The sequence below is a fragment of the Heloderma suspectum genome, chromosome 2, assembly GCF_057233095.1.
Source record: "Heloderma suspectum isolate Gila_16-S chromosome 2, 16-S_ref, whole genome shotgun sequence".
Taxonomy (NCBI): domain Eukaryota; kingdom Metazoa; phylum Chordata; class Lepidosauria; order Squamata; family Helodermatidae; genus Heloderma; species Heloderma suspectum.
In genome coordinates, this window is record NC_139459.1 from 31646378 (window position 1) to 31664339 (window position 17962).

Consider the following 17962-nt stretch of genomic DNA (forward strand, 5'->3'; position numbering starts at 1 on the left):
GTTTTCTGGTGCGGTAACATTCTTTACAACTATTGCAGGTGTGTTGCCTTAAGAACATTAGAAGAGCCATGCTGGATCAGACCAAGGGCTTCTTCGCACAGAGCTTTTATCCTACTATTGAGATTGGTTACTCATGGAAGTTTGCGGATCCTTTAGATGATGTTGTCAACCGCCAAGGCGTCTCCCACATTAAATGACCTTTATCCCATTTTTTAAAAGATTGGAGATAATGAGCTATCAAATTACAACACTTGACTTAGGCTTGAGTTCTCTTGTGAAAAGAGGAAAACCCATAATAGGAGGAGCTAGACCATAGCGCCATCTAGCAGCTGTATAATGAAACATACAGAAGATTCACATAAGGGGGAAAATGGGTGGGGGGGAGGAAGCGCATGTAAATGGCATCTGTCATGATCCTTCATTTAAAACAGAAGCAGAAAGTCCCATTTTAAATGCAGGATTTTAGGCTGATGTAGAGATGCTCCAAGGGTCCACCTAATCCAGCATCCAGTTCATACAATGGCCAACCATCTGTTGACCACGAAACCACAAGCAGGACATGAGTGCAATAGCACACTCTTGCCCATGTTCCCCAGCAACTGTGTACATAGGCATACCGCCTCTGGCACTGGAGGTAGCACACAGCCATCAAGCCTAGTAGCCATTGATAGCCTTCTCCTCCAGGAATTTCTCCAATCCCCATTTAAAGCTATCAAAATTGGTGGCCATCATTACAACCTGTGGAAGTGAATTCTATAGTTTATCTATGCACTGTGTGAAGAAGTACTTCCCTTTATCTATTCTAATCTCCCATCAATCAGCTTTATCAGATGACCTAATATTATGAGAGAGGGAGAAAAATATCCAAGTGTGGTTGCACCATAGATTTGTATGAGGGCAGTATGATATTGGTAGTTTATTTTCAAATCCTTTCCTAATTATGCCTAAAATGGAATTTGCATTTTTTGCAGCAGCCACACACTTGGTTGACATTTTCATCAAGCTGTCCACCACAACCCCGAGATCCCTTTCTTGATCAGATACCACTAAATCAGAACCCATCAGCATATATGTGAAGCTGGGATTTTTTGCCCCAACATGCATTACTTTACACTTGCTTACATTGAACTGCATTTGCCATTAAGATGCCCATTCTCCCAGTTTGGAGAGATCCTTTTGGAGCTCCTCACAATCCCTTTTTGTTTTAACCACCCTAAATAATTTGGTGTCATCAGCAAATTTGGCCACTTCACTGCTCACTCCTAATTCCAGATCATTTATGAATAAATTGAAAAGCACTGGTCCCAATACAGATCCTTGTGAGATTCCACTGTTTACATCCCTCTATTGGGAGATGCCTTACCATGCCTTGCCACAGCATGTGTAGCATAACAACCAAGAGACTGAGCTATGACCCGAGAAATCCCAAGTTCAAATCTTGCCTCTGGCCTTAGGCAGAACACCCTCTCTCAGCCTCAGTCATCTCATCCCCATCTTCAATATGGGGGATAACAGCACTGATTTACCTCATCTGACTTTTGTAAGGAAGGATTACAACTAGTTCAGGAGTCTCAAAACTTTTTGAATTGGTGGGCACATTTGGAATTTTGAAAGAGTGTTGTCAGCACTCTCACAAAATGGCTGCCATAGTGGGCATGGCTAGTCACAAAACACTCATTTCCCAGAAGGAAACTGGCGAGACTATGGGCATCTCTACACCAGCCTAAAATCCTGCATTTAAAACGGGCCTTTCTGCTTCCGTTTTAAATGCAGGATTACAACCTGCTTTTTCACCCGCTTCCTTTCCCCCCTCCCCTTTCCCCCTCCCTCTCCTGGTATCTGAGTCTTTCATTATCTTTCCTTGATTTGCTCCTCTTCTTGCCAGACAAGCGGAACACAACTGGGTAATTTGATAGCTCATTATTTGCGATCTATTTAAAAATGGAACAAAGGGCATTTTGTGCAGGAGATGCCCTGGAGGGATACGGTGCCATGTAAAGAGCCCGCAAACTTCCGTGAAGGAGCAACCTCAATCGCAGGATAAAAGCTCTGTGTGAAGAAAGCCTAAAAGAAAACTAACATCCCCAAGAACCTAAGTACAAGGGGTCTGAGCTCCAAAACAGAAAAGCACTCCTTTGAACCCAAATACAGATGGTGTTGGAAGGCAGCACTTTGCAGCATGGCAGTTAAAAAGAATAACTTAACAAATCTTAAGGAATAAAATAAAAATCAGGAGGGAAAGGGAGCCAGGTGGCCACCAAGAAAGGTATCTGTGGGCATACTGGGGCCCATGGGCACCACACTGGAGAACCCAGGATTAAATACATGTGAAGTGCTTTAAACACTTGAAGCACTATACCAGGGTTGGGCAACATTTGCCCCTCTAGGTGTAGTTGGACTACAGCTCCCATCATCCCTCACCACTGGCTATGCTGGCTAGGGCTGATGGAAGTTGCAGTCCAACATCTAGAGGGGCAAATGTTGCCCAGCCCTGTGCTGTACAAATGTCAAGGATGATGATGCAATAAATGAAAGCTGTGAAGATTTGATGTGAAGAAGGGAGAATGAGGGTTTCAATTCAGTGTTCCCAAGCGGGAGAAAAAAGGAAGTGGGATGGTTAGGTGAGACTCAGTTATGTCCCCCTGAAAATAAATGGTGTTCCACCTCACTTGGAGCACTGCTTCAATTATAACAATATGTTTTACATGTATTACACTGACCTAAGTTAGCTTTTGTATGCCTTGTACATCAAACCTCAATCGGGGTTTACTTGAAAGTGAGCACTGTGGAAAAGTTTAATGGAGCTTTCTAGTAAGCTTGAGTTGGACTGTGCCATTAGACAAGAAGAGAAATCTTGTGTATGTCTGGATAAAGGAAAAGGAAGGATAATAAATAAAGATAATGAATGTAGTTCCCAGTCATCTGGATTAAGACATGAGGTAACTATAAGGAAAGTTTGACTGAAGCAATGAGGTTTAACAAGAGAAAAACATATTTCACAATGGGAGGAGGCAACAGCATCAGAATAGGAATAGCTGATTACATGCCAGAAGGATGCTAAAAACCAATGAAGAACAGGTTGCACAGTAAAATAAAACAACAAGAGGAGGAGGAAGAGGAAGAAGAAAGGAAAGAGAGCTAGGTTAGGAAGGGTATGTAAAGAGTGACAGGCGGGAAATGAATCCACACAACCAGTCTGTGTCAGGCCCAACTCCTATGGGGCTGAAGGTGAGGCAGTATGTAGTTAGCAAAAACAGGTCTCCTCTTGACCCAGACAAGCACTGAGTGTTGCCAGGAGATGTTAATCTCAGGATCTCCAACGTCTACTTTTGGTTCATATTAGAGTGCTCATGCTAAGTGGTTGGGGAGGACTTTAGCTTCCTCCTGCATCCATGAGGTGCCCCACACTTAGAGCACTTTTCCATCCAGCTCAGCACTGTCTACTCTGACTAGAAACAAGGCTCCAAGAATTCAGCTCTTCCCAGACCTATTAACAGTTTATTTTTAGTTGAGATGTGTGGAAATGCATGTGCTCTGCAGCTGAACTGCTGTCCTCTTCCTATTTCAACAGCAGCAGCCATAAACCTATGAGCTGCCCTCCAAGTCTACTGTAAGGGTTTCCTTGACTTTGCTCTCCCCACCCCCCCGCCCCTGTCCCCCATCTATTGTCTTGAACAACAACAAAAGATTGTCGCGGAGGAAGATTGTCAACAAAAGTCTTAGATCAGTTGTCCCGGCTCGCCAGGCATCTTGGACTCCATCTCCAAGAGCGCTAGGTTGGGGGAGGCTGTCTCAGGACTTTCATGATTTTTATTTGGCAAGATTAAATTTTCCAATCCAACCTGAGCTTATTCTGGTTTACCTCTCTGGTTGTGCTTTTCAGTGCTCAGAATAGCCAGGAAGGGCCTAGTGGCAATCCACAAACCACTGTTTTTCCCAATCCACAAACACACCGATGCAGCAAACTGCATGACACTGCACGTAAGGATCTCCACACATTCACCGGCAAAAAGTTAGGTCAGGGGGTAGTGGAGGCTGGTGGCTTCAATGTCAGTGGGGCAGTGAATCTGCTTTGGGCTTCAGTCAGAACTCTAAAGGAGCTATCCAAGGTGCTTGGATAGTTCCTTTAGAATTCTGGCTGAAACCTGAAGTGCATTCACAGCGCTGCCAACATCAGCAGGAAAAACTGAAAAACTGTCAGGGTTTTTTTTTGGGGGGGGGTTGAAGAGGGATGTTACTAAGTACGTTTAGAATGAAGGGGCCATTCAAAACATTTGAGAAACGCTGACTAAAGCTACGGTTTGATATTTTTGAATATCCACATCGGGTGAATGATTACGAGATCTTTGCTGAATTTATTGCATAGTACAGATGGTGGTATCTCCATGGTTGCTTCAACAGTTGGTACATTACTGCTTCCTCACATTTTTCCTTCTCTTTTTGCCCGTCTTTCGCTTCCTGGTGCGGTGACCTGTACTTTGGCGACGCTTGACCATCTGCTTCATCCACTTCTTCACATTTTTATTCTGTGGACTTGCGCACAGCTTTTTGTGCCTTGTGTGAAGGCTATGGGGGGGGGGGGGAAATAAAGGGCATGTTTTAAAAAAAAGTAATTAAAAAAAACCTTATTTATTTGAAGCATTTTTATGCCATTCCTCCCGGAGCACCTTTCATATAATCAATTAAATGAGGCAGTCCCTGCCCATGGGGTTATAATCTAAAAAGACACGACACACGAGGAAAAAGGCATGGGTAGGGATTGGTGCGGGGGGAGAAACTAATTCTTTCAGCAGGACTGGTGGAATGGCCCTGCTTTCCCCTCTCATCTCCTGCATGTGTCTTTTCAACCTAGAGTTCCCAATCATGTGGAGAACTTGTTTAACAGAATCATAGAACAGTAGGGTTGGAAGGGGCCTATAAGACCAGAAAGTCCAACCCCCTGCTCAGTGCAGGAGTCGAAGTTAAAGCATCCCTGACAGATGGCTGTCCGGCCTCATCTTGAATGCCTCCAATGCGGGAGAGCCCACTCCCTCCCTAGGGAATTGGTTCCATTGTCGTATTGCTCTAACAGTCAGGAAGTTTTTCCTGAAGTTCAGCCGGAATCTGGCTTCCTGAAACTTGAGCCCATTATTCCGTGTCCTGCACTCTGGGATGATCAAGAAGAGATCCTGGCCTTCTTCTCTGTGACAACCTTTCAAGTACTTGAAGGGCGCTATCGTATCTCCCCTCAGTCTTCTCTTCTCAAGGATAAGCATGCCCATTTCTTTCAGTCTCTCCTCATAGGGCTTTGTTTCCAGTACCTTGATCATCTTCGTTGCTCTCCTCTGAACCCTCTCCAGTTTGTCTTCATCCTTCCTAAAGCGTGGTGCCCAGAACTGGACACAGTACTCAAGATGAGGCCTAACCAGTGCTGAGTTTCCATCTCCTTTAGAGGGAACTGCACAGGAAAAGAAACAGCTGCCCCTATGAGCAGGCTACATGGGCAGCCATTTCTTTTTCCATACAACAGGAAAAAGAGGGGTGGACAACTTGTGGTCCTCCACATGTTATGGCCTACAACTCCCATCAGCCTTAGCCAACATATTGTGAGGGATGAGGGGAGTTGTAGGGCAAAACATCTGGAGGGCCACAAGTTGCCCGTCACAGCTGTAAAGGCAATGGAAGCAACAACATTTCCCTCCCCACCCAGAGGCATTTGAAGTTTCAATTTAGCCCACGCAGCAGACAGCTCAGCCCAGTTCAGTAGCAGCTTGCCTTTGGCTGGCTTAATTTTGTTTAAAAAGACAGATCAGCCACCCAGCCAACCACCTCATGTCCTTGGCCATGTTTCCACGAGAACGGAAGGAGAAGCTAATGGAGGAGTGCTAGATTGTTTTTAAAAAAGGAACTGGCTTTGCTGTGAGCAGGGCTCCATGAGCAGATTCTCCACAGCAGTAGAAATCGCTTCACAGAACATACTTCTGGGTGGGGGTGGAGTGAACGTCATCTGACTGGCAGGGGCTGCTCAATCAATAAGAGAAGCTTCCCCCCTCCTGCTCTTTCTCCTTTCCCCTGAAAGTCCAGATGCACCTGCATTTCAGGAGTAAGCCTCATTGAGCACAATGGGAGTTACTTCTGAGAAGACAGTAATGGGTTTGTTGAGGGAAAGAGAGCAGTAAACACAAAGACAGAAACCAGCCCTCATTGTAACCTGCAGAATATCTATAACAAAGCTGTGAACTACTTTCTTCCTAAGGCAATTAATCACACTTCAGGAATTGGGCTTTGAAATGAGCCATTTCAACTGAGGGGGAACTTCTATATTCTGATGTGGGCACTCAAAGGCAAGCCTCATTCAGCGCAATGGGAGTTACTTCTGAGGAGACACTAATGGGTTTGTTGTGGGAAAGAGACGGAAACTAGCCTCCAGTTTAATGCACAGGATCTCTATAAGGAAGCTGTGAAATAATTACTTCCTAAAGAAATGAATCCCAGCCTCGAGATCACACTTAATTGCACTTAAGGAATTGTGCTTAATCGCACTTAAGGAATGTGGCTTTAATATGTGCCGTGTCAACTGAGGGGCTTATCTGTTATTTTTGTGGTCATTGAGAGGGCAATCCTCATTCAGCATAATGGGAGGAAACACCCCTTGACCAGGGTCACGGTGAAAGGCACACCCTTGGGCAGGGCTAGCATACCCGAGGTCAATGCGGGGGCTGGGGCACACAGCAACTAATCCGGGAATAACCTGATTTAAGGAAAAGAATGGGACTTTAAGCAGTCTCAGGAAATCCGGTTTTTCCCCGATAAGGTCCGGGGCGGCTGCTGGATGGCCATGATGTCATGTATCCCTAATGACCTCAACATGCAGCCGGCTCAGAGTAAATCGCTGGTGGAAACACCCCCCTTGTCTCACAGTAAGAATCCCCCTATTCTTCCCAGCTCCAGATGAAAATTGGGATGCAGACCCTATTTATCATAAATTTAACTGGATTTCAGGGGGATAATGATGTGAATAATTGAATTTAATGGAGGTAATTTATTGAAGGGAAATTTATTTGGAATAGGGTCGGCATCCACAGTCAAGCGTTTAGGGAGAGTGGTGCTAAGAAGAATATGCACATTTTTTTGCTGAAGTCAGTGAGATTGAGTCCTTAACTCTGTAAAATATTTACTGCATAATAGACCTCCTTTTGTAAACTTATAAAATGCTTGATAAACATGCAAGAAAGCTTTCTGAATGCTAGGTTCACAATGCACCTTTTCAGAGAGGCAAAAAATTCATAACACCTAAAACTCATACTTTAGAACAGTTGCAGCTTTTGGTTATTCCTAGAATGAAAGTAATTTTCAATTTTATCAAAATTAAGATAGGCTGTCCTTTCTCAGAGAATCTTATTCTTAAATTGCTCCTGTTCTTAAAACAAGCTGTCATTCTTTAAATGGAGGCTGTCATTGTCTGTCATGTCTCAAATTAAAATGACAATTACCACACACCCCCAATCCTAGGGGGGACAGCGCACCCATTTGCCCCATCCTGGCTACAGGTACAAATTAATTTAAGAATGTTGTGGTGTGATTTGGATGAGAAAGTAATTGGTTTGCCTTCTGTGAAATTTTAGTAATATACTAGTAATAGTATATGCACATAAATTAGCATATGCAAATGTTATGCATCTGAATCATTCCACCTTGCCAAAAATCAATCCATCAATAACATAAAACCACTTTTCTTTTCTTTGCTCTACTTACATCACAGCTGGTATTTTGCATAAATCAGCACCCTTCTGGATCTCAAACTTCACCACTTTTCTTCTTAGCCAGTTTCTGGGAATATGATGGGCGACTTCTGTGCAACAGTCAAAGAAGATCGGGAACATAGCTGGAAGAAATAAACAAAAATATTAGCCCACTTCTCTGCGAGCATGCCCCATTGAACACCATGAGACTTACTTCTGAATACACATGTATAGGATTGCACTGCAACTCTTAGGATGCCTAAACCTTCCTGGTTATCTGAAAGTTCTGAATCCACTTTTCATCATCACATATGGCGAACACGAAACCCCGCCACCAGTTCCGAGGGGCTGGTACACCTAGTGGTACAGTTCTGAGGGGCTGGTACACCTACAGGTGCCTCAGCAAAGATGGCAGTTCTGTGAGAGCAGGCAAAGCTCCTTCAAGCTGGGCGTGCCTCACTGCAGATCTCCCTGTGGTTGGCACGGCTAGTCCTGAGGAGACTCCTAAAGCAGCTCTGCAAAGCTAGTTTCCTCTGTTGCCGGCCATCTCCACAGACTACAGAGATAGGTCTGGCACACGCTGATCATGTTCTGCAGATACCTAGGAGTAATTGACAGCAGGGGTGTTGGTAGGCCCTGGTCCCAACTCTATTTTCTGGCAGCCCACATCTATTCCCCAGAGACTTGAGTGCCAATGGTGCCAAAAGAAGGTGTTCCTCTCAGCTTATTTGCCATTCAGGGGGTGATTTTCAAGGGGGATTGCAGCTGGGGAGGGGAGGGTTAACTCTCCTCTCCCCACATGTTGCAACATCTCCCCCTCAGAAATTTCCCCCACGTGGCAATTAACCTTAGAAAAGACTTATTTTTTCATTGGTTTGGGATGATCTGGGTCAGGGTGCAAATTAATTAAAGAATTGTTTTATTTGAGATTTGGATGAGAAATGAATGTACTGGCATTGCCTCCTGTGAAATTTAAATAAATCGTAGTAATTATTTCTACATGTGCACAGACAGATATAAATTGACACATGCAAATTTTATGCAGATGTGTATCCTATGGGCCTGGGCTCCTGATCTTTTAACTGCCTAGCAATACCTATGATTGATGGTGTGGTATTTGGTTTGTGAAGGGTTAAAAGGAGATTGGCTGTAGCCAATGCTCCTCCCATCATTCAGTGAGTGGGACTTACACCTTGTGTTCTTCTCTTCCCCTCAGTCAGTCCTGTGTTTGTGTCCTCAGTGCCAGTTGTATCTGTTACCTGTTTAATAAAGCTGTTCAACTGTTCTCCAGAAGTCTGCTGTGGTGCATGGTCAACAGAGAGATGTACAGTCACATGAGCAGTTGCACAAGGGACCCATACACGAATACTACAGATAGTACAACTGCTCGGATTCTGCAGGCTCAGGCTCCATGCACCAGGTAAGGAAGGAGGCAATGGCAGCGGAAGTGAGAATGTAAACCTTCAGAGCTTACCAAGAAGCTAGACACTGACCTGGTTCACATGTCACACGAAGCTATCATGGGTTAATTAATCGGTGGAGCTTTGCAACACGTGCCAGCCACCATTTTGAATATACAAGCATGTGAACCTAGAAGACGTGGGTTATGCAAGGGTTAAATATCCCTCAGATAACAATATAACAACCTATGGTTACCTTGTGTTGCTCTAGGGTTATGCGAGGGTTGTTTAACCCTCGCATAACTCATGCCACCTGGATTCGCACAACACGACAAGCCATGGTGCGTGCCTGCCACGGTTTGCATATTCAAAATGGTGGCTGGCGTGCACTGTGAAGCCCTGCAGGTTAATTAACCCACACTGGCTTGTCATGATGTGTGAACAGTCCCCATGCAAGGACTGCTGACAGAACAAAAGGAGCATCTTCACACATGATCAGAGAAGCACATTGGGAAGTACATGAGAGGGAGGGGAGGGATTGTACTGTACTGAGAGGAGGGGTTGCAGTGGAGGGGTGGGGCTGTATTGATAGAACATGGAAGCATTCTGTCATTCTCTGGCCACTATAATACAGCATTGTGCCATGTACATGTGAAAAAAGCCAGGATGACAATGATAGTGCAGACTGCCAGATATAATCCTGCTTGCATACCACATTGAAAAAATGATGACTGAATACCGCTAGGAACAATAGTGTTATAAGACTGGGACTTTGGACAGGAAAGCGTTGATGGGAGCCAGAAGTACTGCTGGAGGCCCCCTTAACAGGTACCAGGCTCACCTTTTGTTAGGGAAACTACAAGTAAATGGCCCAAGAAGGGTAGGAGGTGGCTGTCTGTTGGAGTGTTTAAGCTGTGTGTCTTCACCTATGGTCAGTCTTTGTAAATAAACTCAAGTTACCCGTACGCTTCCAGTGGCTGTGACCCTCCTCTGAAAGGACGCCAAACCCAAGTGAACATTGAGCTTCTGGGACTTCTCACGGATCAGATGATGCCTTTGGACTGGAACCCCAAAAGCAGCCAATGTGGAATGAGTATGCTCAGTGGTTACAGAATTACTACTGATGGTTGGGCGGGCGGCGGGGAGGAAATTCGGTAGGAGGGGAATGGAGTACTGTGGAGAGGGTATGGCAAACTGGCTGGCACCTTAAACAGGAGCACTCCGCACTGCAACATTCTATTGCGGGTCCCACTTGTTCCTTATTATTATAGCCCTCCAGCTGGGTCACTCTTTCAAGGTTAGAGTTAAAGGTGGGTAAGAGGAAGATATGTAAAAAAGAAATGGGGACTAAATGTCCCCATCTTATCTGTGAACATTGACCTCTTTTCTAAGAAGCAACCTCTTCAAAGAAATGACTCTTACCTTCAGATCTCACTTCTTCACATTACTGAGTTACTTTTTACCTACCCAATGGACATGTATAGTTGGAAAACTCTGCAGTTCAGCATCACCTTACCTTTCTACGTCCCCCCTGCCCACTGTGGAGTCCCTCAAACGGGGTTCCCAATAAAACCATAATGAGCATGTACAAAGCCAGGTTTGGTTTCAGAAAGGGTAAAATCAGGCTCACTGTTAGGAAGAAGCTGAGTTATAAGCGAGAAGTCCCTGGGTCTGCCATGATCTCATCAGGAGGCCCTCACGCAAGCCACACTATCTCTAGCAGGGGGTGATGGGAGTTGTAGTCCTACACATCTGAAGGGGAAGGAAGGCTGCTTTACACAACTGCTAAGTACGATAACAGCTGGTCAAGTGCAGCACAGGTTTCAACGGTTTACAGGCATGAATCTCTTCAGGCCTATTAATTATGCCACCTAGTACCTCTACCACTACAGAGAATATTGCTCTGTGTGTGTGTGTGTGTGTTCACCTGTGATTTGAAAGGTGTTTCAGTTTTCCTGATCCCACGTCCATGATAACAAGGAAGCATTCATTTCCCAGAAAGGATCACCATGTCTTTGAGATCAAGACAGAATAAACCAACCTACAGTTGGGCAACTTGTGGTCCTCTGGGTATTACTGGACTGCGACGCTCATCAGCCCTAGCTGACACAGCCCTTGCTGACACAGCCCTTTTTTTGAGAATGCCGCCTTTAGAGGCGTGTTTGGTGGAGACCCAAGAGAGGGCCTTTTCAGTGGCTGCTCCCAGGCTGTGGAACTCCCTGAGGAGGGAGGCTAGGTTCGCTTCCTCTCTGCTGTCCTTCCACTGGCAGGCAAAGACTGCTTTATTCAAGAAAGCCTTTGGCCTGTAAGTGGGCCTGTTGGGTTTGGTGCTGGTTTTATTTTTTTTATTCTGTAATTGTTATGTTTTTATTGTATTTTAATGTATGTTATTGTTTCGATCAATTTTAACTATGCCTGTAAGCTGCCTTGAGTGCCAGTTTTGGGTAGAAAGGTGGGGTACAAATCAAATAAATGCATAAATAAATGGGAGTTGTAATCCAGCAACATCTGGAGGAACACAAGTTACCCACCCCTGAAGTAACTTTTACAAACCCTCTTCCATAGTAGTTTGCCATATTTATTTAGTTATGTATTTATTTTGATTAGGACTGAAATTTGAATCCATCTTTAAAATCCATTCAATTAAGTAGATCTGAAGTTAATCTTTTGTTAATCTTTGTTATAATTCTATTGTTAATTGTTCAGTTTCAGCACAATCCTATGCATATTTACTCAGAAATAAGTCCCATTGTATTCAAGAAATTTACTCAGAAATAAGTCCCAGGTAAGTGTGCATAGCTTTGCAGCCTTTATATACATTTCAATATGATGGACACTTATAGCATTGGTTGCTTCCACACTAGGCATTTATTGTGGAATCACCATGCCTTGTTTGCTCATATTATGCGGGAGGTTTACATGACATCATCATCCATTCATAATCCTCCCGTATTATCCAAGTGCTTCTTTCATCTTTTATTTCCATAGAGAGGCTTCTAGGCAAGACAGCTCCTAGCTCTACCAATAAAAAGAGATTGTGCAGCTATTCCATCTTTTTCTCCTTTACCATTTTTTGTATGGAAAGAAAAAAGATGAAAGAGGCAATAGGAAAACTAGGGTGGCCACTTATGAAATGCCAAAAAAAGAGGAAATGCGTCACCAAAGAACAGGACAAAGGAGGACACTGATTTGCATATACTAATTTAATATGCACAGATGCAAGTTTAGAAATAATTATTATAATTTAAATAGAAATGTATTGCATCTCGCTGTATTATAGATGACTGTGACCAGGTGACCTGTGTGCCTGGCTGTTCAGTCTGCTGTCCAGATGCTAATTGCGGCCAGGCAACAGTTCTTACGCTTCATTGTCATTAAACTGGAATTGAACACGACAGCCCTACAAATAGAGGAAGGTCCTCTGGCAGTTCAAATTGAGGACTGTCTCTACAAAGGAGGAGACCCAGTCACCCTAGGGAAAACCCAGGATAGTTACAAGTGGAAGAGAGCAATGTCTGGATGTCTGGGCCCCCTGTAAGATTCCATGAATGAGGCTGGGTGATTGCACAATAAAAGGCTCATCTAGAAGTAGGGATGCATGGATTTTGTTAAATCCATTCTGTCTGTGCTTCATGGATTATCAGGCGTCTTTCATTCCATCCCACTCATTGACAGAACTGGATTTTTTTAGGGATGCATGAGACTTTTGTTCCACTAGTGCTAATGCACACTAGCACAAGTGTGAATTTGCACAGATCCCCCCTCCTTTTTAGAAAAACAGTCTGTAAGTCTGTGGAATCCACACAACTCGGAAAAAGCCATCCACTGCAGAATCCACAGGTCAGATTCAGAGAAATCTGAATTTATTTGAATCTGATGCAGATTTCTCCGACATCCCTATCTGGAAGTAACCAGAGTCCACCGTTTTTGAGAAGGACAGAAGAGTAGTATTTTTTTTTAAAGTGAAATACTGCTTAAATGAAAAATGTTACACTATAATGATAATTATAATGAAGAATGTTATACTATAATGATAATGATTCACAAAAGCAAAAACTTCCTGGATACTATTTTAGCAGCATATTCCCCACAACCCCTGCCAACTAAACTATTTTAATCTGCATTTCCGATCCAAAACAAACATTAAACGCTTTGTGCTTTGTTTCTTTGTTCTGACATTACCTTGTAGGGCCAAAATCAGGGTCTGAAATCCGACTTTCCCTGACACAGCTGAATTTGAGCTTCCATTTCCACACTCATAGGAACTATGACATACCCAGTGGCAGGGCCGGCCCTCCCATGAGGTGGGGTGAATCCCCCACCTCAGGCGGTGGAGTGGGAGGAGCGGTGAATTGTGCAGGTCCCCCTGCTCCCACCAGGAGGGCCCACTGCTGCTGCCTCCAGAGGACAGGCAGCTTCTCTGAAGGAGAGGTGTTGCAGGACATTGCTTGCAGGATAGGCAATATCCTGGGACCCCTTGTTTAGCCAGGCAGTGCCTAGCTCTGAGGAAGGAGCCCTCAGTCAAAGCCAGGCATTTGGGCCCACGACAGCCATGGGGGCAAGATAGGTGGGTGAGGTGTGCACCAGCAAGGGCGGGTGTGTGGGACCGGGGTGCGTGGCAAGGGCAGCACACAGTAATGTCAAGAGGGGAGGGGGTGCATGGCAGCAAAAGGGGATAAGGGGCACATGGCAATGGCAGGAGCTTGCACCGGCCCCTGCCCAGTAGTGTGGGCAGAACCGAGTGGGGTGAACTTAGAGAAAAATGTGAACAATCCTGATTATTGTACAAAAGTCCACGCCAACCGCACTTGTAGCTTACAGTAGAAAACAAGGACTTCTTAGCACTAGGGCTGCTTCTAGAGGAGGCTTTTATTGCGCAACTGCCATGCTTCATTAATGGAAATTTTACAGGGGGTTCAGACGTCATCCTCATCAATGATGTTTTGCTGTTGTTTATTCGTTCAGTCGCTTCCGGCTCTTTGTGACTTCATGGACCAGCCCACGCCAGAGCTTCCTGTCGGCCGTCGCCACCCCCAGCTCCCCCAAGGTCGAGTCCATCACCTCCAGAATATCATCCCTCCATCAAGCCCTTGGTCAGCCCCTCTTCCTTTTGCCTTCCACTTTCCCCAGCATCAGCATCTTCTCCAGGGTATCCTGTCTTCTCATTATGTGGCCAAAGTACTTCAGTTATGTAGACCTGTTCAATCACTAAGCTCGTCAGAGCAGGCCTTGCCAGTTGTACTGCAACCTGCAGATTAACATCTGGCAGCAACCCAGAAGCAGCCTTTCTCCAGGGTGGCGCTTATCATGCAGAATGCTGGAGGCACCAACTGCAGCGTGTTTTAGGGGCCACTTAAAAACCGACCTTTTCACCCAGGCCTTCCCTGACTGTGCTGCCCAGTTTGTTGATTGTTAGTTCCTTAATTTAAAACATTTTAATTGACGTCTGTTATTAAATGTTTTCAATTGAGAAGTTCTGTATTTTCTGTTTTCAAATGTTTTAACAGTGGATGTGTTGTATTTTATTCTATGTTTTGTTGTAAACTGCATCAAGAAGTCTTTGCAGAAGAAACTAGACCAGCAAGTGTGTCGGGGGGGGGGGGTAAGCATTTGAGGAGATTTCGCGCAGATGTTGCAGGTGGATATGAGACTCACAGAACAGTCCTAAGCATTTTTACTCAGAAGTAAGTCCCACGGTGTTCAGTGTGGCTTGCCCCTTAGTAAGTGCGTTTAGGCTTGCAACATCAATAAAGGCTTTTTTCATCTATCAGGAGACTATTGCATATTTCACTGAGCGTACTTTTAAAAGTAGAGGATTGCCAGGAAAAAAACCCACAATATTTGCATATTAAAGGCTACATCCTTATCCCTCTGTACTAATACCACTCTGAAGGAAGCAGACAAGACTTTAGTTTCCAAGTTTGTAAATGGCATGTTGTTTAGCTCCAGGCCATGTTAATATACTTATGCAATAGTATGCATTTATAACTGTGTGTTTCCTTAATGATGGTCTATGATTCCCAGGCCACTTACTTAAAAGCAAGTTCCACTGAAATCATTTGGAAGGTTCTCCTTAGTATGGTTAGCTGGACAGTGTTTGTAAGGGAAAATAATTCAGTGCTTGAGGCTGAGCTGAACTGGAGTGAGGGCTTAGCAGGGCTTAGCCCTACAAACTTGGTGCAAGCCATATGCACCTGCTTTGTAACGTAGCACTCCTGTTAAGCTTTGTATGGCCCGACCATCGCAGGGTTATAATGAACACGAATGGACATAAGAACATAAGATGAGACTTGCTGGATCTGACCAAGGGTCCATCTAGTCCAGCATTCTGTTCACATAAGTGGCCAACCAGCTGCCCACGGTAAACCCACTAGCAGGACATGAGTGTGACAGCACCCAGTCGATGGCTGCAGGAAAAGCTTTGTTCCAAGCACTCAGAATGTAATCTGAGTCATACCCATCTATGATGATGAGAACTAAAATGAATTCGGTCTGATGTGGCAGTGTTACAAACCTTAGGTGTGTGCTAGATTTTGGCCAAGGTGTGTTAGCTGGGGGGAAAATGTAATTCAATCACCTCTTTGCATGCTTCCAAGATGAGTTTTTAAATGTGAAATCACCCTGCCTCATTTACAGAATTTTACTAGGGGTCAAGATGTCGTCGTCATCCACTTGTAATCCACCCATATTTTCCAACCACTTATCCAGTCTTTTTTCTTACCACAGAAAATCCAGTAAGGAAGAAAAGCTGGAAAAGCTGCACAGTGCCTTCCAATTGCTAGTGCTAAGACAGGGGTGCACAACGTGCAGCCCTTGGCTGCTCCCTGTGTGACCCATGAAGCTGACAATCTACTTTTCCCAGCAGCCCTGAACTGATCAGCTGGGCTGCGCAGAAAAAAACAACAGTGATCTCAGAAGCTGGGGGACAATGTTTCCCACAGTGGTTGAGAAAGGCTTTTATCTCTACATCCCGTATCCTCTAGCAATCCCTAGATTTCAGGAGGCAGGGAGGGGAGATTTGTGTGTGGGGAAGAGCGTGCATACGTCTGAGTGAGCGCACAGACTGTACAGCTCCTGGCCCCCCAGCTGACACTGGATGCAGCCCTCAGGGTAAAGGTTGTGCACCCCTGCACTAGGAAGCACCCTATTTTGCATGATATATTCTGCTTACAAGAGTTGAGTAAAATAACTGGATTTCTTTGAATGGCATGGAAAAAAGAAGAGCAGATGGAGGGAACAGCCTGGAGATTCAGGACAGGTGGGCTGAAATGGGAAAGAGGCCCAGAGAGAAAGGGGTCAAGCAGCCCGCCCCCAGTTAAATTTGCCAATCTACCGTTTTTGCAAAAAACAAACAAACACCAAGTACATGTTACCCCAAGCTCTCCTTCACTAAGTCAGCTCAGCACAGGTTTTCATAGGAAAGGACAATTCAAGTAGGCACATCTAGTATTGTTACTTTTTTGTAAGCAAACTTTGTAAGAAAACTTTTGCAATTTACAGAGAGCTTGTACTGATGACCTTTGTCCAGATCATGTTTCCTTGTTTAAATTGTTGCCATTTCTTGCCCCTCCAAAATCTCGAGACTTCTGATTTTGATTGTCTAACTGCCTGTTTATTCCTTTAGGAATATAAAAGGGGCTTCCTAGAAAAGATCTCCAGTGATTTATAGAAAATAAAAGCAAAAGCAGGTTTTCTGAGTTTTCACGGAGCAAGACTGAAAACAGTTCCTTCTCTCATTTGCTTTTAGTTTAAAACCCTTCTCCAAATACAGCAAGCATGTAGTAAGGTTAGTTGTGACTTACCCTCAGATATGTGATGAGCTATCACAATTCCAAACGTGATGAGGGCTATGCTTAAATTCATGCTTCCCCTGCTGCCAGATGCGTTAGAACTGATTGGAAATGATAGGGAAAGAGCTGCCAAGGCAATTACCACCTCCTTGGCCGTAGAGGAACAAAGGAGGTTCAGAGCCCCACCCCTAGCAAAGTACAAACACAACCTGAAGCCCATTAAGGAGCTCTGGACTCTAGTTCAGTTACCACCACTCCTGTAGGAAAGAAACATCCCTAGGAATCCAGTATTGTCTGCTCTGAACATTTTCAGGGCCTCAAACTTTCCAGGGTCTCAAGCAGAGCGTTTTTTTTTCTCCAATCACTTATTGCCTGATCTCTCTTTTTTAAACTGGAGTTTGAACCTGTGGCCTTCTGCATGCAAAGCGTATGTCCTACCACTGAGTGCTGTTGCTCACTGGTGCTGGTGGGCTGTAGAGCAGGTCACTAGAGGTGGAGCCAGCTACAACTTATTTGCCACCCATCTTCCACTCTTGCAAAGACCCTAAGGATGTTTAAGCAATGCATTACAAGTAATTAGCATGGCAGAAAAGCTGAGTGTGGGCTGGTGCTGGTGGAATAAATATGCGTAGCGATACACAGAACAAGTATTTTTAATCCACAGCAGCCAGCAAGTCATGTAAGCTGCCTTGGGTTCCTTGCAAGAGGAAAAAAGTCAGGATATCACAGAAAAGGGAAATGGGGTTACATGAACTTCAGATCATGCCTGCAAAGAACAGGATGATGATGATCGTAATAATGATGATCATGTCCTCACAGCAACACAGAAACCATTCTTAAACCACAGCAGCCAGCAAACCATACTACAGAAAGGCGAAACGGGGACACAAAGTTAAGATCATGTCTGCAAAGCAAGGAGGGCAGGTAAACCACAGCACATGGAGGGGGAACTGAGCACACGGCCTCCTAGATCAAACCTTCAAAGCACAGGGTGGTGGAATGGTTAATGGTGATATTAATCATCATTATTATTGCAGGCCAACACAGAAAA

At 44.6% G+C, this 17962-nt stretch overlaps 1 protein-coding gene across 1 annotated transcript; it reads right to left on the reverse strand.

Moving 5' to 3' along the window:
- Positions 1–2786: 2786 nt before the first annotated feature.
- On the reverse strand, positions 2787–17008 carry CCL28 (C-C motif chemokine ligand 28). The gene is made up of 3 exons (XM_084833166.1): positions 16924–17008; positions 7735–7864; positions 2787–4566 (listed from the first exon to the last, which is right to left on the reverse strand). Exons 1-3 carry the CDS (start codon positions 16982–16984, stop codon positions 4410–4412), a joined length of 348 nt encoding a protein of 115 aa, XP_084689292.1. The 5' UTR covers positions 16985–17008; the 3' UTR covers positions 2787–4409.
- Between the last annotated feature and the right edge of the window lie 954 nt (positions 17009–17962).